The 21,093-nt window shown below is 57.6% G+C and overlaps 1 protein-coding gene across 2 annotated transcripts; it reads right to left on the bottom strand.

The window, feature by feature from the left end:
• Positions 1–519: 519 nt before the first annotated feature.
• Positions 520–19,217, bottom strand: LOC146343191 (chloride channel protein ClC-Kb-like). 2 transcript variants are annotated; one of them, XM_084808706.1, is made up of 18 exons: positions 18,998–19,217; positions 18,496–18,635; positions 16,605–16,683; positions 16,081–16,206; positions 14,975–15,059; positions 13,965–14,066; positions 13,283–13,367; positions 12,419–12,601; positions 10,868–10,937; positions 9,875–10,088; positions 9,103–9,236; positions 8,842–8,972; positions 7,459–7,495; positions 4,958–5,022; positions 4,792–4,863; positions 3,640–3,744; positions 1,986–2,072; positions 520–1,743 (listed from the first exon to the last, which is right to left on the bottom strand). In XM_084808706.1, exons 1-18 carry the CDS (start codon positions 19,041–19,043, stop codon positions 1,669–1,671), a joined length of 1,836 nt encoding a protein of 611 aa, XP_084664832.1. In that variant the 5' UTR covers positions 19,044–19,217; the 3' UTR covers positions 520–1,668. The 2 variants fall into 2 exon arrangements, with proteins under 2 accessions (XP_084664832.1, XP_084664833.1); XM_084808707.1 differs by lacking the exons at positions 520–1,743; positions 1,986–2,072; positions 3,640–3,744; ... (2 more) ...; positions 7,459–7,495; positions 18,998–19,217 and adding exons at positions 10,184–10,294; positions 16,832–16,909 and having other exon boundaries at positions 8,671–8,972; positions 18,496–18,937.
• Between the last annotated feature and the right edge of the window lie 1,876 nt (positions 19,218–21,093).

Below are 21,093 nucleotides of genomic sequence, written 5' to 3'. Positions count from 1 at the left end.
CTGACTGTGCTGTTCCTTGCCATGGGGCCGGTTGAACTTGTGCTGCTGTCCAGCAGCCTTCCCCAGCCAAGCGCCTTATGGATGTGGGCAGACTACAGCTCCCATCAGCCCCAACCATGTCTGCATATCTAGGCCATGCTGCCTGGGGATGGTGGGAGCTGCTCCCCAACACATCCGGGGGCCCAGTGTGGGGAAGGCCGCACTGCAGCCTCACAGTCCCCTCTCCCGAGGAAGCCCTGCAAAGCGCCGTACTCAGGGCCTCCCGCAGAAAATCCCATGCGCCTGCCTGGGCTACCGTTCCCAGAGCCCCTGGGCGGGGGGGCCCCTGACCCTTAAGGCCTATCAAAGCAGCAGTCAAGAACACAGCGAGGGACCCTCCGAGCCCTCACAGCCCCTGTCATGCTGCCTCGCCCACCTTTCTCGTTCAAGATAACACAGGAGCCCTGCTAGACTCTGAACCAACCCACCTGCCGTCCTTCCCACCTTCCATTCTAGAAAGAAGTCTCAGGAAATATTCATACATGTTAAAGTTATTATTATTTTCATTGTCTTAATCGTTCATTCCCACTGTCCTGATCTCAAAGGATTACAAGACTTTGCCTCATGAGCGCACTGCCCCCATCTTGAGGCCTTTTCCCCAGATGACGCTGACATTTCGGCACTTGTCCATCCTGTGGAAGGAGCGCCAGTTGCCCAGGGCAGGACGGGGTGCCTCCAGAGGGGGGGCCCCGGCCAGGCAGAAGGTCTTGTGCACCAGTCCCTTCCTCCGTAACAGTGGCAAGGAAAAGGATGAAAGGAGGGGTGGGAAACATGGGAGAGTCACGTGGGGAAGATGGGCCCCGTAAAATCCGGAGAGCGGGACTGGGCGATGGCACCCCAAAGGCCTCCTCTGCTCCCTCTCTCATGTTACCAACGTCCAGGATTCAGGCCCCAGGAGCCCACAGGGAACCTTGGCCTCACCGGATTAAGGCCCTCATGTCTCCATGCATTTCTGTAAAGCAGTGATTTCTCCAAGGAAGGAGGCAGGCAGAAAATCCTGTCAATCCATTGCAAGAGTGACAGTTTCTGGTTTTATGTTTGTGACATTGACATGATCTCAATCAGCTTTCCCCAACCTGGTGCCCTCCAAATGCATTGGACTACAACCCCCAGCATGCTGGCTGGGGGATGCTGGGAGTTGTAGTCCAACACATCTGGAGGGTACCAGGTTGTGGAAGGCTACTCTAAATGGCTTAAACTCTCTTCAGGATTCTTCTTCCACAAGACAAGTCCTACCAAGACAACTCACTACCCAGTTGTCAGATTTTCATTCCCCAGTTTCCACGAGCTGAGCCCCTCCCAGCCTCCCCGCTAGAAGCCGCATTGCTGGAAGGCTGCCCAGGCTCCGGGCCCTGGGCAACACTTTGCCAGTTTTCCTCTACATATTGCTCACCTCACCCAAACCACACCCCATTTTGGAAAGAGAACTCCGTTGCCAGGCAGTCCAAGGCCGCTCAGGCTCCATCCGTTGTCTGCTTGGGGGGTGAGAGGTCAAGTGCACTGGGGGAAACAGGGTTGCACAGGTGCCTGGGGCGCTCCTGCTGGCATCCCCAAGCTCCATCCCACCCTGCGCTGGGAGGGAGGGGGCTCTTGCGTTTAGCCCCTGCTGATGGTTCCGGTTCCAGGTCGTCAGGCTTGTGTGGACACCGGGTGGGATCGGGTGGTGAAGGTGCCCTTGACACATCCTTCCACAGCGCTTCTGAGCTAAGGTGGAGGAACAGGAAGGGGAAAGGTGAGTGGTGGACTCAGTTAGCAAAGTCTGGTGACCTCCCCCCCTGAAACTCCCCCCATGACAGCCCAACCCCCTGCGCTGAGTCTCTCGGAGAAGGGAGTCCCATATCAGCAGGGCAGGCAGGCACTGAGAATACCCTTTGCCGGCTTCCAAACTCCAGACCCCACACCCAGACCCTTGAACCCCCTCTCCTGCGCCCGGACAGACCACTCACCTCCGTGAGACTCACGACTCCAACCAGTCGCCCCATGTTGGTCACATAAGCTGTGCGCAGGCTAAGGAGACTGAAGAGGTCGTAGCACTGGAGGGGGAAAGCGAGAAGCCTGGGAGTGAGTGTGGAAATGTGGGGTGTGCACACTTGCACAGACCAGGCCCAGTTCTGTACAGAGCCCAGCACCTCGTTGGGGCGACAGAAAAGGCAATGGGGGCTGCTGTTCTCACGATCCCTTAATGAGTTCTGTCTGTCCTGGTCAATCTAGGGGTGATTCCACACTAGGCATTTCGCATACAGTTGCCACGCTTCCTTCACTCCACTCGTACAGGGCATCCACACGATGCTGTCATCCAATCATTTTCATCTCGTGTTTCCCCTCTGGCTCTTTTCCATCTTTTCTCAGACCACAAAAAGTCTGACTTTTTCCAGAAGAGGAGTGCATCTCCGTCTACTGACAGCTGGGAGATTTCCCAACTTCTGCATGGATTTCTTCCCATCCCAACAGTTGAAAGGCCTTTCCCAAAGCCTAGGTACTAGCACTAAGAGCTTTTGGATGAAATATGCCGGCATTTGGAGTCCTGCCCGCTTTTGCCTTCGTCTCCACCTATCCCAGGACCTTTTCCGAGATTAAATCCGGCCTTTGGGCTGGAAGAGGCTCTACATGCCCTGCCTTAGTGAAACTTTTCTGTCTCTTTAAAAGGATGGAGTCTTGACATGGGCAGGTGACTCTACCACAGTTCAACCTATAGTCAATGAAGCTTTTGCACCAGCCACCATTTTATCCCCAGTTTATTTTTCAATCTTTTAATTAGCACTAAAACAATTTTCCGGTTATAATTTTTTCAGAACAATAAGCAGGGTGGCCACCAAGGCTACCGTGAATGTGTGCTGAGCCTCAATGGGCCGCTCGGCTGAACTGGGCCTTCCCCACCCACAGCAACTGCTTCGCGCCCACTGGCACAGGCGGAACACAGCGGGCCGAACAGGCAGGAAAAGTGCAGTAACCCCAGTCGTGTGGGGAATCAGCTGTGATTCCACAGACAGGCTCCATCAGAAAAGGAACAGTGTTGATTACCATGAGGAAGCACCAGTCTGGAAGCAGACCCAGTTGTTAAACATCTGGCAGTGCAGAAGGTGTACCAACCCATACCCTGAAAGACCACCTTCTCCCATACGGGCCTGCCTGGCCTTCAGGTCTCTGGGGGAGGCCCGTCCCCTGGTCCTGTGGCCATGGGAGAAGCATCCAGTGGGGACACACAAGCGGGCCTTCTCTGTGGCAGGCCCCAGGCAGTGGAACCACACTGGCCCCCCCTTTGCTGTCCTTCTGCCAGCAGGCAAGACATCTTTATGCAGGCAGTGTGAGCTGGTCTGCTGGGCTGGGTGCTGCTTTTATTCTTTTATCGTGTTTTTTAACTTGGGTTCTTCCTCACTGTTTTATGATAATTTTAATGTTTACAATTTTAAACATTGGCCATCACGCTAGCAAGGTGGGGTATGAATGAATGAAATAAATAAAGGCCACACCCCAGAAGGGGAAGGCAATGGGAGGGCAGCGAGTTTGTGGGAAGGAAGGGACCCTGTTTCTCTATGGCACCGTCTGGAAGAAGGAGGCCCTTGGCAAACTGACTAGGAAGGAGACCCTTGGCAAACTGACCTGGTGAAGGGTTTCCTTCTCCAGCAGGTGGTACGGCGTGGGATCAGTGGGCAGCCTCTCCAGATGGAGGGTTTCCTGCAGCTGCTGGCACTCCCATTCTTCCACCTGCAGACAGGGGAGGTTGGGAGCAAAGCAGCGTGGGTAGGCTGCTCTGCCTTGACATGGCCCGGCCAGACTCCCATCATCCTTTGCTCAAAAGTGTGCAGCAGCATCGAACTTGTCCTAGCACAGCCTTCCCCAGCCAGGAGCCCTCCAGAGGTGTTAGACTACAACTCCCAACATCCCCCGACCTTGCTTCTCCTCTTCACTTGCTTGCTTGACAGGCAGAGAGCATCTCCTGCTGCTCCTTCACACCAGCTCTGTCGCCTGGGCCAGAGCGAGAGGCAGAAGAACAAGCAGGCGGCAAAGGTGGAGAGGAGGAGCAAGTCCAGGGGCTCTTGTCAGCAGGCCCCTGCTGGGCTGTGGGCCCTCGGCAGGGGCCTGACCATACTGACCCTGGACACCAGCCCAGGCAGACGCCAGCCTCAGCACCATATGTGAGCTCTGCAGGCCCATTCGCCCCAGAAGGCTGGGCTTCTCAGGTCCCTCTCATTGACATCCCCCCACACACACTTCCTATTGGCCACCCAAGGGTATATAAATACAGAGCAGGAAAGAGGAAATCATTTCAGTCAATGACTCCCCTAACTTCCACATTTACGGGAACGTCTTCTTGCAGATGCACCATCTGACTCAGAGGGTAGCCCATCTCTGTCTCTCTAAACCCTACGAGCCAGCAATGGTGGGGTGCAGCCAAAGAAAGTTAATTTGCTTGTCCTGGGATAAAAAGGGCTCCGTCTGTCTCAGAGACTTGGCTGAATCTTGGGAGAATACTGTTGCCCTCTTGGGGCCTGGTTGGGGAAGGCTGTGCTAATATCATGAGAGAAGGACAAGAATTCTCTCCCCGTTGTCTTCTCACCCTGCACAACATTCTAGACTTCCCTCCGCTCCCAAAGAAGCCGGACACCCCAAATCCAAGTCCCTGCCCTTTGCCAACCCCTCCTCTATGGGCCAGTCAAGCAAGCCAGGAGTCCGTGATCCCAGCCTTCTCCTTGATGCGCCTCATAGCCCTCTCCCCATGCAAGAACCCTGCCACTGCTGTTTCTGACATACCATGTCCTGATACCGTGTCTGCGCCTTCTGGGGGGATGGAGAACTGGCACTCCCTGGGATGGCATTTGAGGGCTGGAAACAAAAAGGGTCCCGGTAAGCCCAGGGCATAAGTTGCTGAGAACTGGGGAAGGTGTGTGACAGCTACACAGACCCAAACACCTCCTACCTCCTCCTCTTCCCCCAACGTGTCCTCGACGTGGAACGTGGTGGACTCTATTTCTCGGGACGACTCTGCACAAGAAGCGAGCGAGGCGTTTAGTGTGGCCTGGCTTCCCTGCCTCCCATTCTGGCCTTGCAGCCATGATGGTGGCGGCGATGGTGATGTCAATATCACACTGCTCTTATACAATCTGGTGTACCACACTTGAGTACTGTGAACAGTTCTGGTTACTGCACCTTAAAAAGGACATGGTAGAGCTGGAAACGGTGCAGAAAATTATCAAGGGGCTGGAGCAACTCCCCTAACGGGAAAGGTTACACCATCAGGAGCCTTTTAGATTAGAAAGTGGAGGGGGAGACATTTTTCTCCCTCTCCCATAATAGAACCCACTGGGGTCGTCCCATGGAGCTGATGGGTGGGAGGTCCAGGACAACCCAAAGGCAGGACTCCTTCACGCAGCGCAGAGTCAAACTATGGAATTGGTTCCCACAAGATGTGGTGATGGCCACCACTTTGGATGGCTTTAAAAGGGGGCTGGACACGCTCCTGGGCGAGGATGCTCTCCACAGCCACTGGTCCTGAGGGCTCTGTGCCGCCTCCAGGTCCAGAGGCAGCGAGCCGGTGTGTGCCAGCTACTGGGGAGCATGGGCGGGAGGGTGCTGCTGCGCTCGTGTTCTGCTTGTGGGCTTCCTGTGGGCAGCTGGTTGGGCACTGTCAGAGCTGAATGCTGGACTGGATGAGCCCTGGGTCTGGTCCCGCATCAGGGCTCTCCAGATGACCTTAGCAACCACAAGGGGCTGTCCCTTGGAGTGGTGCTGCCTTGAACAGCGAGGCAGTGTCAAAGGAGGATCCGGGCCGCCGTTCGTTCAAGGCAACAAACTGGAAGGAATTTGAGATGGGAAGACACTTTTAGGCACTTCTGCAAGTCTGAAAAGCAGCCCTGCGGGGGCAGGGGAAGGAGGGCAGCGCCCCGGCCTGAAGCGGTCCCAGCAGGCCGGTGCCACTGCAGATGAGCCATCAGCCATCACAGGCAGCTCCTAGGAAGCACCGTCCAATCCATTTTCTAAGTACCGTACAGAGGTAGCGACTGGGTTCACATGCCTGAAACAACCCACAGTGGGTCAGTGTGTTGTCCGAACCCAGACCGGTTTGATCAGGGTGGTTGTTTGTCCCATGGGGGGCTGGCGTGTCACCCAACCCTGGGCATGCCAACCCACTGAGGGGAGAGGGCATCGGGCAGTTAGCTGCTCAGCAAGAGCAGCAGGCACTCCGGCCGCTCTTCCTGAGTGATCGTGGCTGTGATGCCAAGCCGCTGCCGGGGCCCCTGCCAGGGACAGCCCGCTGTGCCCAGGCGACACGTTGGCGGGGCTCCCACCAGCACCCCTCCTCCCACCAGTCCTCCAGTTGTGGCTGCAGTTGGAGCCCTTTAAAAAAAATCCCAGCCCTGGTTTTGTGCAAAAACAGAGCTGGGGAAATTGTTCCCATTTTGCACAGGGAATGAGTGCAAATGTTCCCCTAATTTTTTTTCTTCAGTTTATCCCGGGGCGGGAGATGCTTAAAATCACCCTCTTCCCACTGGGATGCCCATACTTTTAAGGGTGGGCTGTACCCTTGCAGGGATCCCCCCTGCCCCCCTCCCCGTGCAAGCCTCTCTGCTGCTTCCTATGCAACTAGGAGCTCACCCGCTTTGGGGTAAAGATCTCTGTCACCACTTCCACTTTGGACAGCTGTCCAGTTTTTCCCCCAGCCCCATTCTGGCACAAAACTGGGGCTGGGAATTTTTTTTTTTAAGGGCTTGGACCACGATTGCAATTGCAATCGGAGACGCTACAGGGGACTTGGCAGCAGGAAAAGCGGGCTCTGGGATGCCAGCTAGTGCTGGCTGGAGGGCGGAAGGGGAAGGGAAGCCTGCTGCGCACTGTGGGGTGTTTGCCCGATTGTCTGTTGGGCACACCAGCCACGCGCTGTGGGTTGTTCACAAAATGACCTACAGTGTGCAGCTTGTCACCCCTTGTGGGCTAGTGTGTGGGGCGAATGCGCCCGACAAGACAGTCCGTACCTGCAGGCTCACAATACAACAGACACGACACAAAATGAAGAAGGACGGGGGGGGGGGGAAGCAAGCATCAGAGCAGCTTCTCCTTCTCCCTGGCAGACAGGCTCAGGCTGGGTTCCCCTTGCCCCTGCACACTGGGAAGCTGTGGCCGCTGCCCCCCCCTTGGCCCTGGGTCTCCCAGCCAGAACAACTCACGCCCCGGCCCGCTCAGCAGCAGAGACCTGGAGGCGCATCTCTCGGGCTGCACACAGGAGCTTCACTGGCAGCCCGGAAGTTGCTGCTGCCCGCCCCGCCCGCTTGGGCCCTGCTTCGTCCAGCAGCCAGGGACTCCTCCGGAGCCACGCGGGGAGCTGTATGCAGCCGTTCAATGAAGGGCTTCCCATTTCCACCAGCCCGAGAACAGCCCCCGCTTCCCCACAGCCTAAGCTGGGTAGAGCCTCCATGCCCCCACCTGATTCCTGTGTTCCTCTTTCATTGCCTCCTGGTCCCTGCAAGAGAGGAGGTCGGGAGGGTCTCTCATCCAGCCCTGCCGCAGAGAACACAGGGGGACACTGGAAGGGGCCGAAGTCGGATCCTTCCTTGGTCCATCTGACCCAGGATCTGTACAGACTGGGAGCCCTGGATCTCCAGGTTTCCAGACGGGACACTCTCCCAGCCCTACTGGGAAGTGCCAGGGGTGGAAACTGGGACTTTTGCATGCAAAGCAGCGGCTCCACCCCGGGTCGTTTGGAGGGTTTTTTAAAGCAAACATTTGAATGTCGAGTGCTGGGCGGTGGGAGGAAGAGGAGTGTGAGGGGGAGAGCAAAATATCTGCTCCGGGAAGAGGGCAGCTGCCCACGGGCTTGGGAGCAGCCTTGTCCATCTGGCCCTGGTGCATGCTGGGATAGCCAGAGATGCCCGCTTCAGCAGCGTCTCACCCGGCAGGTGTAGCCAGCACCTACTGAGGCCCTTGGCTCCAGGGGAACGCAGTGGGGAAAGCGATGCTTGGCGCAGACAGGGATGCTTTTAAAGGTACCGTGACCAGGGAACAGAATGGCTGCATTTGGTCCAGGGCACGTAACAATAATCCATGGTTTATCCTTACAGGAAGAAGCCTGGGTGAGCCTCAGGCTTACACACTCCTGCCTCCCCTCTCCGTTTCTGGCACAGAGCCGAGGTGATCAGAAACAGTCACGTCTGTTTTTAACTAAGCAGTTTAGCATTACATCAGACCCTGGACAGATGTGGTTAGTCTTAACTATGATTTACGGAAAGAAGCCAAATTCAAACCTTGGTTTATGAAGCCTGGTTTAAGGAGGTGGGAGGGGGTGTCGATCAGTCGTAGGGCACCTGCTTTACATGCAGAGGGTGCTGGGTTCAATGCCCAACAGCTTCTCCAGGTAGGGCTAGAAAAGAATCCTGCCTGAAACCCTGGAAAATTGCTGCTGCCTGTTCGGGTCAACAGTACTGGGCTAGATGGACCCAGGGTCTGATTCAGTATAAGGCAACTTCCTAAGTTCCTAAGCTGGTTTGTTTCAACAACCCATAGATAAACGTAGGCTTCAGATGTAACACAAAACGGTGGCTAATTGAAAACAGAAGAAAAAGCTCCCAATCCCCTCCCCACAGCTGCACCAACAGAGAAGAGGGGAAGTGGCAGGGCACAAACTGAACTTGGGCACGTACAGACAAATAGTCATTTATCGTTATGTCCGAATACAGCCAAAGGGGGAGGGGAAAGTTGCCTGAAATCAAGCCAAAGCCCCGTTCCTTTTTTCATGTTCAGAATAAGGCTGACATCTGGGGCCAAGACTCCAGTCCCCCTTGGGGGTTCTTATGGGGGGGAGCGACTCACAAGCTCCTGGCCCTTGGTCATCTCGTCCCAGCGGCTGAGCATGTACTGGAATCTCCTCTGTGCACTAAGGTGGTCCGACAGAAGTCTGGAGAGGCGCCTCCTCTCGATGGAGCCCAACAAGATGCGAGACTCTTTGAGGGGGGGAGAGAGCATGGTGGGCAGGCCCAAGACGGGGGCTCCAAGCCCTGTCCCATTCAGAGGCCCTGACCCCATGGTCCAGGCCTTGCCGCCGCCGGGTGCCAAGGGATGCGGGGCGCTTACCTGGAGTGTCGACCAGAGGAAATTGCTTGAGGCTGGAGGCTTGGAGCAGCCTCCGGAGGTCTTTGTATTTGCTCTCCCGGGACAGATAATGGAGGTCGGTCACCATGAAGTCTTCCACACAGAAATCGTGGCCTCTGGGAGCGAGAAGCAGGGTGGAGGAGGGCAGAGCGGGGGGCGAGCGAGGGAGCGGGGAGGGGGGTTGATTCGGAGCCATGCCTGCTTCTCTGCTCCATCAGCCCAGGGATTGGGGGGGACCTTCTGCCCGCGGGCCCAATCCTTCTCTCCTCCCAGTAAGCCAGGGGTGCAGAACACCAGCCCAGGGGCTAAATGTGGCCCACCTGGGATCCCAATCCAGCCTGCCGGGGTCCCCAGATGCCTCCCTCCTCTGGCCCCACCCCCTTCCCCCAGCGGCTTCCCGGCCTTTGTGCCCCCCCCCAAAAGGTTGAAATGCCTCTGCCAAGTCTGAGCTACTGGCAGGAACAGCCTCGAGCTAAACGAGGCGTCCCGGCCCCGCCCGTTTCCCTCTGGCTCCGCCCACCCACTATGGGCCCCCAAAGTGCCCCTGAAACGGCATTCGGCTCCTGGGATGAAAGTGGGCTGGACTCAGTGCCCCGGCACGCAGCATCCCCTCCTCTGCCCCAAAGGGCCCGCTTCGCTTTGGCCCCAGGAAAGCCCCCTTCCCTAGAGGGCCCAGCAGGCCAGCCTCCCAGCATCCCCCGCGCTTCCACACTACACTCCGCCACAGCCCCTCGGAGCCCCTGGCCCAGCGCACCTGCCCTTGCCCACAGGAAGCATTGGCAGGAAGGGCAGCTGCTTCACCAGGATGATGCCCTCGAAGAGGGACGGCTGCGAGCGCTGGCTGATGGCGTTGGCCACCAGCACGGCCAACAGGACCGGCAGGATGTGGGACATCTGGCCGGTCAGCTCGAAGGTCAACAGGGCCGTGGAAATGGTCTGTGTCACGGCCCCGGAGTACGCCGCCGCACCTGCAGGGGAGAAGGTTGCTGGCACGTGGCGCCCTCTGCTGCTGGCTGGGGGAACCACCACTTCCACCCCAGCAGAGGGCAGGGAGGGGTCGTACCTGCCAGGGCATAGCCGGCGGGCACGATGTGCATGCGAATCCCTTCCGAGACGACACCATCGGGGAAGAGCTGGGCCATAACCTCCCCATATAGCCGGCCCAGAGCGGCTCCTGTTGGAGCAAAGCATGTCCAGCACCATGGTGGGATGGAGAATGGAGGGGAGGGCAAGACGCAGGGAGCCTAGTGGTTGAGGATGTGGGCACCTCATCGCCTGGACTGCTGGGTCCTGCTCAGCAGTCTTTAGAGAAAAAAAAAGAGCTCAACCTTGCCTAGAAACCATAGGCTGCCTCCGATCCCCAGCTGTGTGAGGGTGGCTGTAGTTACTCTGTGGCAATTCAGAGGCACTCAGCACATGCCCAGAGGCCATCTGTAATGCTCCTGTGATCCAGAGCCTCAGCTAGGCAATGAGATTAGGTCCTGGGGTTTGGCCTCATCTCAGACCATGTCTTCGGGAGAAAGACAGAATATTTCGCTGCTGAGAGCCAGGATGCCTGGGGATGGAAGCAGCAGCCACTGCCTCCAAGAGAGAGCAGCAGAGCTGGTAGTTAGAGCAGCAGACAGGGCTCTGAGCCCTCTTCAGCAGGAGGAATGAGGAGGCGTCACCAGCAGATCTGGGGATCCCAGACACCTGGGTTCTCTGGCAGGGCAGTGGGAGGGGCAGGGGCAGGGGCTGCCACCCTCACCATAAACGAAGACAGGGAGGAAATATCCAGCCGGGACTCTCATACTGGTGGCCAGGAGCACCACGAAGAACTGCCGAGAAAGAGGGAGAAACGGGTACGCGTTCAGAGAAGGGGAGAACCAGTGGGGGGGCGGGGCTACCCAAGGATGGGTGGAGATGAGGGGGCCATCAGCTGGTGGGCCAGGAAAGAAGGGTTGGGGGGTGCTGCTACAAAAAGCTGGGAGGAATGTGCCCCAGAGCTACCACCTGGCTTCCTGGGAAGGGTAGAAAACTGTTTGTCTTTGAATTACCTGGGCACAACTCAGAAGTGCTGGCGATGACCTATCAAGCCCGATCTCCCATCCGTACAGGCCTACCCAGGTCTTACGATTTTCAGGGGAGACCTTTTTTTTGAGACCACCGCCTTCAGAGGCACACCTGGTGGGGACGCCAGGGAGGGCCTCCTCGGTGGCCGCTCCCAGGCTCCGGAACTCCCTGCCGAGGGAGGCCAGTGCGGCCCCCTCTCTGCTGCCCTTCTGCCAGCAGCAGAGGCGCCTTTGTGGAGGCGGGCCTTTGCCTGGAAGCCGGCCTGCTGCTGCGCAGGGCGGGGCGGGCGGCGCTGTCCAGCTCGCTCATTGCTGCACCTTGGATGTGTGTGTCTTTATGCCGTGCTCCAGTTAATTTGTTCTTCCTCTGGATTTTATTGCTAGCTGCCTCGAGTGCCCTTTTTCTGGGCGGAAAGGCAGGATAGACATAAAATAAAGAAACAGACAATTTGGAAATAAAGTATGTGGTCTGGTCAAGAGTCGTTCTGATTATGCCATGACAGGGCTGAACATCTGGCTGTGCAATCTCACATGGGAGCTCACTGGCGGTACCTTTCCAAAAAAAAGGTTCTGTGGCTACATACGATACTCTGTGTGCTACTTTGTATTGTAATTGTTCGCAAAACCATCTTCCTTCAAAGGCTCGGCTTACTCGGACTGAGCAGCAGTGGGGGAAAACATCGAAGGTGCCTCATGCTGAGTCAGGCCCTTGGTCCATCTTTGCCACAAGCCGTAGTGATGGCCACCAACTCGGATGGCTTGAAAGGGGGCTGGACAAATTCCTGGAGAAGCCTATCGATGGCTACTAGCCTTGATGGCTGTGTGCCACCTCCAGGACCAGAGGCAGCGAGCCTGTGTGCACCAGCTGCTGGGGAACACGGGCGGGAGGGTACGTGGCTCTCCTGTCCTGCTTGTGGGTTTCCTGCGGGCAGCTGGTTGGCCACTGTGGGAACAGAATGCTGGACTGGATGGACCCTTGGCCTGATCCAGCAGGGCTCTGCTGATGCTGTTATGTCTACCTAGTATTGTCAACACTGGCTGGCAGCAGCGGCTCTCCAGGGGTTCAGGCTGGATTCTTTCCCAGCCCCGCCTGGAGATGCTGCTGGGATTGAGCTGGGGACCCTCCGCAGGAAAAGCAGGGGCTCCCCCGCTGAGCCACGGCCCCTCTCCCGCTCATCAGGTCAGGCACACAAAAAGGGACTCTGGCAGGGGTGTCAGGAAGACTACGAGCCCTGCGCAGCCCCCACCTTAGCAATGAGAAAGAAGGAGACCATCTCCAGGGAAGAGAGCGCAGGATGGGTCCACTGGAGCCAAATGACATGGTGGGCAGAGCTGGGGGGCTGGCGGGTGGCATTGGGGCCCACAGAGGCCTCTTCCAGCCCCCAGGTCACGTTGCTGAAGAGGGTCTCCAGGAGTTCCTTCATAGAGAGCTGGAGGAAGGCAGAAGGGAATAAAGTGGAGTGGGCAGAGGGAAAAAAAGTCTGCTTCAAGCCCCCCGAGCCCCCCCCCCCCGATTAAAGCCCAAATGTGTCTTCTCCTTGCCCAAAGCCCTACAAACGTTGATTGGGGGGCTGGTTTCCCGCCCCCCTCCCTGGCAATTCAAGCCCTCTCTGTCTTGAAACAAGGGAATAAGGGTAAAAGCGAGAATCCCCCAGAGGATCAAATCTTTATAGGGCTGATTCCACCTTGCACCTTCCTGCTGTGTTGCACTGCAGCTCCTATCATCCTCAGCCAGCTGATGGGAGCTGTGGTGCAACACAGTGGGAGGGTGGCAGGTTGGGGGATTAGGGGTTTCCCATGGAAGGGGGGGCCAGTTTCAAGCCAGCCCCAGACCGCCCCCCAGTAACCACAGGTGGTGAAAGGGGACCGAGTCAGGCCCTCGGTCCACCCTCCTCAATGCGTGCTGCACTGCAGGGACTGGCAGCAGCTCTCTGGGCTCCAGGCAGAAGCCTTTTCCCAACCCCCCTTGGGGCTGGCAGGACCAAGGCTGGGCCTTCTGCATGCCAAGCAAGGGCTCAGCCGCCGAGCTCCCGTCCCCACCTCTCTCAAATGACGGAGTGAGGGGGCGAGGGTACGACCCCCCAGCTTTCGGGCCAGGTGCCTGCACTTACCCTTGCCCCAATGTACTGCCCCGAGCCGTGCGGGAAGGTGATGCTGGCGAGGAGGAGAGTGATGAGCCCAGCATACAAGATTCTGCTGTGGAGGGGACAGATATTGCACGTGTGTGTGTGTAGCAGGGGGTGCTGGTCTCACTGGGGAGTGGGATCCCTGGAAGCCTCACAATGGTATATGTATTTCCCGAGTAGCCCACCCAGCTCCCCCCACGGATCCCTCCCACCCAGCCGAAGAGCGTAACACTCCGGAGAGTCTTCTCCTTATCTCTGCCCTGGAGAAGAATGGTGCCGCAAGGCCTGGACCGTGGGGCTGAAGCCCGGGCCCCCCCAAATGATCACCCAGAGAACAGCAGCTGATGAGCAGGGTTGACAGACAGTTTTGTCATTGTTCCAACATATCAGGAACACAGAAGCAGTTGTACAGCATGGAATGGTGGTAGGAAGGAGGAGAGGAGAAATGTGAGCTGCGCGCTGTACAACTGGAGTAATACACGTGGCTGTCTAAAGGAGACCCCCCATAAGACCAGTACATCCAGGGTCTAAAATCACTCAGCTGCACCGCTGCGGGGAACTCCCAAGGCCTTCCCCCCTCCTGTCCTACTGTTTTGTCCCATTCCCTTCTGATTTAGCCTCCAAATGGTGCACAGGAAACAAGGGTATGTTTTGGGGGTGCTCTTACTTGTTCACCATGAAACGGTTGATTCTCGGTCGGTTCTGGAGAAACATGAGAATGTTTCGATGGCAGAAAAGGAAGATGCAGCACAGGCCTCCACAAAGCGCTCTGCGGGGAGCGAAGCAGGTAGAACAGCAGGGGGAACCAGGGGTCCGGGAAAGCAGAGGCTGCCGAGCAGCTTCCACTGAGTTGTCACTGAGGTCCCAACCCGTGTGCTCAGCCCGGTTCACACAGAGGACCAGAAGCCGTCTTTTCCCTCCGGGCGAAAAGGTTGTGCACCCCAGCAGAGGGGAAGGTCAGGGGGCAGGACAGGAGTGGGTGGGGGGGAGCTGGCAAAGGTAAAGAGATGGGCCTGGATGGAGGAGAGCTGGCAGAGAGAGAGAGGGCTGGGTTCGGATCCTACCCTCAGCCATCCCTGGGGGACGCTGGTTGAGCCACTGCTCTCTCCACTCCAGTCTGTAAAACGGGGACGTGAACATGGGAGGGGCCCTTATTCCAGTCTTGTCACTCTATTGACAGGCAGTGGCAGCTCTCCAGGGATTCAGAGAGGATCTTTCCCAGCCCTAGGTGGAGATACCAGTGGGCTCGGGAAGTGAGCCCGGGACCCTTGGCCAGCTAAGCAGGGGCTCCCCTGAGGATCTACGGCCTTCTCTGGATCACGGCAACCAACCCCCCAAGACTGCTCTTGAGCATTAAAAAACTCCGATAAAGTGTTTTGCGCCACAAAGCTACAAAACAGCTGCAACACTTTGGGCATGCTTGACGGAGACTCTAGAACTGGCCTGAGACGTTTTCAGGCAGACATCCTTTCTGCGAGGAGGCAAAGGATTCTGCGAGCAGCACTCAGATTACGCACTGCTCTGGCACCTGCATCTCTGAGAATCCTGCAGTCCGGGCTTGAGACAAACTGGATTGCTGGTGCAGCTGAGCCAGTCCTGGGGGACTACGCCATGTTCAAGCCACTGCCGGAGCCCAAACCAGCATTGCTTCTCCGGTTCCCTTTCTCCAGCACTCACCCCAGTATGGCATAGGACAGCAGCTCCGGAAGGTCGTAGGGGAACTCCACTTGCCAGCTGGTCCGAAACAGAACAGCCACAGTCTCTGGAGGGCAAGGGGAGAGGTTGCATGAACCAGCCAGCCCTGAATTTGAGCCTCAGCTCACTGCAACTTGGCCCCAGAACCTGTTTGAGGGCTAGGAACAATAACTCAGGCCCTCGTCCAGGCGCCTCCCCCAAGGAAGGTTCAGAGGACGGCAACAAGGGAAAAGAGCTTTTTGGTGGTGGCCTCCCAATTGTACAATGCTCTCCCTAGCGAGGCCCGCCTGGTGCCAAAATTGTCATCTTTTGGCACCAGGTTAAGACTTTCCTCTATTCCCTGGCATTTCATGGCATATAATGGGTTGTTTAAACCATCAGCTGAACTGTTGATGGTCATGACTGATATTTTAGTTGCTTAATAGGGTGGTTATTTTCATGGATAGTTGTTGCAGCTGTTTTAATGTCTCTTCCAAGGTAATACCTGCTACAATGCTTCCCTTTGGCTTCCCTCCCCTCCCTTCTTCCTTTTGTGTTGCATCTTTTTAGACTGTAAGCCTGCAGGCAAGGACTGAATCGGTTTTATTGATTGTTTGTAAGCCTTTTGGGTGGAGGAGCAGCATAAAAATGATTCAGATAAATAATAAACCCAGGTATGCCTCACCTAAAAAGTGTGTGCGTGTGCGCGTGAACTTTTCCCCATTACAACTGGCTTTCCCCCACCCCCTTATATGCAGATCTAATTAATCAACTAAAACTCAGACAACTAATTGACTATGATTTCTTTAACCAGGTGACAGCCCTAAATCATAGCTAGAATGTGAATTGCAGATTAGAACTGGAAGCTGGGTTAGAGAATGAAGGAGACAGTGCTCCATCCATCCCCCTTCCGTGCCCCCAACTCAGGTGTGCTGCAATGCCTAGGTGGCCGTCCCTCCCTCTTCGAGGCGGGGGAGGAGCTGTGATCAAGGTAGAGTAGGTGGAAAGTTGCACCTGTTGAATTTCTGACTACTCTGCAGCTCCCAAAGGCATAGGGCCCCTCCAGGAAGGCAAAAACAAGGCCTCTGCCGCCACACCCCTGCCTTTACCTCTTGCGTCGCTGAGCACGGCCAGCAGCCGGAAGGCAAGGGCTGCACAGGTTGCGGCAAAGAACCCTCGCCAGTAATCACGCACGGTGAAATGGGTGCCGGTGGCCTCCACCCCAAACAGCACTCCTGGGGGAGAGAAACCTTGTGTGGGAAATCACTTGATGGGGGGATAGACGGGGGAGCATGGTGGAAGCGAGCCTTGACAACTGCCCCGCCCCGCCCCCCCCAGCCTGGCCAGGTCGCAGCCCAGAGGCCTAGCGGGGGCAACGCTGTGACCTGCCACCCGAGGAGCGGAGCTGCAATCCTCACAGTGGCCGGGCAGGCGGGGGGGCGGGGGGCAGATTTCTGCAGCAACCATCTATTGCTGTGAGGTATCCTACGCGCACGCACAGATAGATAAGGAGCAGCACAGCTACCTGCGTTTGGGGCCTCTCCTTCGGCTACGGGGGCTGCCACGATGAGCGGCTGCACATCAGAAGGTCCCACAGCACCACTGACCCAGCCCTGCAACGTGCCCCGGTTACCTCCAACAGGAGCCACGAAGCAGCACGCCACGCCCACAGCGGTCCCCGCAATCAGCAATTCAGATCTGCGCCCCGGGTTCTGCGGAGGAGCGAACAGCGCTGAGAGGTGCCCCCCAAGGAGCTGGATGCACGCCCGTGAGCAAGGCTACGGTGTGCATCAGGTGCGGGGGTGCATCGACGGGGCAGCGGGGCGGAGCTGCGATGCGGGCTGGCCCAGCCACACTTACCTTGGCAGAACCCGCCAGTTTGACCATGGCTTTGCCTAGCAGCATGGCCAGGATTGTGGCCATATGGACGAAGGGGCCCTGTGGGGAGGGAAGGGTGAGGGTCATGGGGACAAGAATGCGACATGAGGACCACAGCAGCCCAGAGGGAGAGGCGCAGAGAGAAAGACAAACTCACAGTGCCAGCTCCAGGCTTTGCCGGGCCCTCGGCAAGCCCCCTCCACGGCCCCCTCACTTTGCACTGCCATGGGCACCGGCCGCGCCTGCTCCTGCTCCACCTCCTCGCCCCCCCTTGCTGGCCTGCCAGGCTGGGAGCCAGGAGGCCATGGCCCCTCCTGCGCCTCCTCGCCACGGCCTCGGTTGCCTGGGCCAGAGCGAGAGGCAGGTCAGCGCGCAGGCTGAAGGGGACAAGGAGGAGCAAGCCTGGCGGGCCTTGCTGGGGCCCTTGCTGGGGGGCAGGCCCTCGGCGGGTGCCCAGCCAGGCCTGCCCTGCACGCCAGTCCTGCTAACGCACACCCAGGAGATGCCTCCCACACAATGCCAAGGAACGTCCGAGCGCAAGGGGCCCACAGACTCATACGGCCCGCTACAGGGCTGAGGAGAAGGGCACCTCTGCTGCATGCAAAGGCCCCTCAGCCAGCAGCCTCGGCCACCTCCGCTCAAGAAGGGTCAGGCCACAGGAGGACCGCTTCCCGCAAGTGACCCGGGGAGCCGTTGCCGCTGATAGGGACGCGAAAACCCGCAAAACTCGAGTTCGTCTCCCATTTCCCCCTGAAGCTATTCTGATTCATGTCTGTGTCAGAGTGCAAGCTCTTTTTCTTCATTCACACAAACCTTTGTGTGGATTTCAGTGTGCGTTTTCCCAAAGGTATGTGTTTTTGGTGCGCTTTTTAAAAATGTATGCCCTGTTCTTGCATTGATTAAAGCTTTAGCGTGGAATTTTGTTTTAAGTGCGTCCTTTTTTCATGTGTACTTTTCATCATCAAACGCACTTCACTTTTGTCCGCAAATTGCATTGTGAGCTCAGAGATGTGCGGAATTTGACAGCAGGTTGTGTTGGAGTTTGAGAGGTACAAACTGGATAAACTGTGGTCTGAAGCAAACTGAAACAAATTTCTCAGTCATCCTTAGCTGCCAGGCAGGGTAGATGAGAACTGGGCTACATGGACAAGTCCTTCAGCCTGGTGTAAAGCAACTTCCAGTGTACCTTGTGGTGGGGATGGGGGGGTATTTATTTGACTTGTAATCCACCTTTCTACTAAAAATGGCACTGTAGGCGGTACACGCCAAATACCCCTGTGACCAGGGCCAGTACTGATTTTCCAGTAGCCATCATGATGGCCAGATTGTAACCACACCCCTGCTCCCTCATCGGCTCAAGCAGCGATCCACTTCTGATAAAAATCAGGAAAATCAAGCCAAATTTTTTTTTTAAGAGTAAAATTCTAGTCCACATGAGGGCACATTTTAAAGGCTCTTATAGTGGAACATCTGTGCAGCACTTGAATGGGCAAGCACACACAGTGACAAGAGCTGGTGTGTCCATGTTCCATGCTTTCCACCACCACTCCAGACTTTCTCGCTCTCTCTCCCCCACCCCCACCCCCAGACAGCACTCTCCGCGCTCTGGTAACATGCCTGCCCACACACCCTTAGTGTGAACTCACCACTTTCCCAAGGAAGATGGTGCTTCCACCAGCCAAGGTGCAAATCACCCCCACCAACTTTGCCACGAAGGTCCGGAAAGTGAAGAACTCGTGCAACACGATCCCGCGGAGAGCCACCTTCAGTTCCGGTATCCCGGAGCCTGTGAAGAGAAGAGGAGGAAGAGGAAAGCGAGAGATGCCAGTCCAAATGGGAACCCCCTTGCCCATGATGGTTCAGATCTGTCCAGTGGAGGCTGGTGGCTCCGATGTCGGCGGGGCGGTGAATCCGCTCTGGGTATCAGTCAGAACTCTAAAGGAGCTACCTAAGAAGCACGCTGGAGAGCTCCTTTAGAGCGCTGACTGGCTCGGACTGGCATCCGGGGTGGATTCACAGCGCTACGGACATCGGAGCCACCAGCCGCCGCTGGATCTGCCCGCCACTCCGCTGCCCGCCCTGGCCCCCGGACTCTGCCTCCTCTCCGCCGCCCGCAGAAGCCCGCCCCGCCCGGGGGGCCTCACTCACCGGCTGCGTGGGGCGAGATGTACTTGGCCGCCGCGGCCGCCGCCATCGCCAGAGCCACGTGGTACAGGATCCAGGAGAAGCACTGCAGGGAGCGGCGGTCCGCCAGCTCCTCGTGGGCCCACAGGTTGGCTACGCGGCCGCGGGAGCAAGGCAGGGCGCGTCAGCAGCCGGGCGCCGCCGCTCCCGAGGGGGCGGGTGATCGGCGGGGCGCTCCGCCGCCTCGGCTCCCCCGAGGGCGCCGCGCTCCGCCGCTGCAGGAGACGCGGCCGAGCGTCTTGCGGCGCTCCAAGGCCGGCCGAGCGTCGTGCGGCGCAGACCCCGCGGCCGCGACGCGTCGGCTCGCCGCCGCTCGCTTCCACTGAGCTGGTCGGGCGCCCCGCGGGACCCCGCGGAGCGCGCTGTGAAGGGCTGGAGCGCTCGGCCCCGGGGGCGCAGAACCCCCGGCCAGCCTGCCTGGGGCCCCAGTGCGGCCCCGCGCGGTTCGCCGGAGCCCCCCGCCCCCGCCGCCGCATGGCGGCACCCCGGCTGTGGTGCCCTCCCCCCATCCCGAAGTCGGCGTTCGGGCGCCGGGCGCTTTAAGCCAACACGGCGGGCAGGGCTGGAGCCCTGCCCGCCCCTTCCCGGTGGCCCGCCCGCCGCTGAGATGCGGCCGCCAACGGCTTCCCCGAAGTTGCCGTCGAGCCGCGGACCGAAAGAGGCGCCGTCCTCCGACCTGCCCCCCTGGAGCTGCTCAGGCTGTGCGGGGCGCAGGGCCGGCGTCGAGAGCGGGCCTGGCTGGGCGCCTGGCGAGGGCCCACAGCCCTCTGTCTGTCCGCCCTATTATTTATACTTAAAGAAACCAGCACCCCAAAACTCCACCGTACAACGCTGACATCCAAAACAAGGTAGCAAACCGCTAATAAAATCTCACAGTCCTAAACATAGTTACGTGGGAGTAATCTCCCTTGGACCTGGGGGTGCTTGCTTCTTTCTGCATAGGCTGAACTTCTAAAACACACTGAGCTTTAACCCCAAAATGTTCAGAAAGCTGCCATGCAAACGTTAGCTTTTAGTTAGAAAATGCAAACAATTTTGAAAAGAACTAGTGTTATGGTTAAGTGAAAACCCCACCAAAGAAAAAGAAGGAAGTATCCAATCTCTGCTAGGCTATTCGCTCCAGAGGAATCCCAACGTATTTAAAATGGCCATGCTGGGCGTTGCAGTCCAACACATCTGGAGGGCAGTGGGTTGGCAGTGTTGCTGTTGAACACATCTGGAGGGCACTGGGTTGGCAGCAGTGGGTCTATATTATATATGACAGCCTTTCCCAACCTGGCACCCTCCAGATGTGTTGGGCTACAATGCCCATTAGTCCTGACCATTGGTCATGTTGGCTGGGGCTGATGGGAATTGAAGTCCTAAACATCTGGAGGGCACTAGGTTGGGGAAGGCTGATGCATAAAATATCTAGAAGTGATTGTCTGTTCTTCTGCCCACAGGCTGGGGCTGTGCTGTGCAAACATCTGATTTTTCTAGAAGTCTTCATTGTCTGACAGAGAGATCTCTGGGGGCAGGAAGAAGGGGCTGGGGGGCAGAGCGCTCACCTTGCTGCAGTTTTGAGGTGATGACATCCAGACCAAAGCTGATGGTGGCCATGGAGATGGCAAGGAGGAAGAGGAAGATCCAGTCTTCACCCACCTTGAGGATCTGGGCACGGACGGAGAGGCCCAGTGCTGGAAAGAGACAGAGGGGCCAGTGCACCCTCCTCAAGTCCAAGGCCCCCGGGGTCACCCCCCGCTGTGTTTATCTCCTGCACTGGTCTTAGCACAGGGTTGACCCAGCACAACTGTGCGCACTTGTTCTGGCTTGACCTCCCTGTTAGTCCAAAACAGCTTCTGCTGTGAGAACATCTGTAGATGCCACTGGCTTCCCAGCTCCACTTTTAGCAAAGGACTACAACCTTCCCCCCGCCCATAGGCCTCAGCCACACTGCTGTCCTTCCATCCGCAAGGACCCTTCTCCCCCAACATTTGTCACACCCAAGCCTTGCCCTGGGAGCCTCTTACGTTTCAGCACCCCCAGAAACCTCTGTGCCCATCGTGGGCCCCGGGGCTTTG

Source organism: Heloderma suspectum, chromosome 6 (genome assembly GCF_057233095.1).
Source record: "Heloderma suspectum isolate Gila_16-S chromosome 6, 16-S_ref, whole genome shotgun sequence".
NCBI classification, from domain to species: domain Eukaryota; kingdom Metazoa; phylum Chordata; class Lepidosauria; order Squamata; family Helodermatidae; genus Heloderma; species Heloderma suspectum.
Note: the sequence above shows the minus strand (reverse complement) of the source record. Positions and strands in the feature narration are given on the sequence as shown.

Excerpts from the sequence above, each read along its gene's own strand:
- LOC146343191 (XM_084808706.1), bottom strand. The coding sequence starts at position 19,043 with ATGGCGGCGGCCGCGGCGGCCAAGTACATCTCGCCCCACGCAGCCG. Across the intron at positions 18,636-18,997 it reads CATCTCGCCCCACGCAGCCG|GCTCCGGGATACCGGAACTG; the intron begins GTGAGTGAGGCC and ends TTCTCTTCACAG. Across the intron at positions 10,089-10,867 it reads CCTCCCTGTCTTCGTTTATG|GTGCGGCGGCGTACTCCGGG; the intron begins GTGAGGGTGGCA and ends TCTCCCCTGCAG.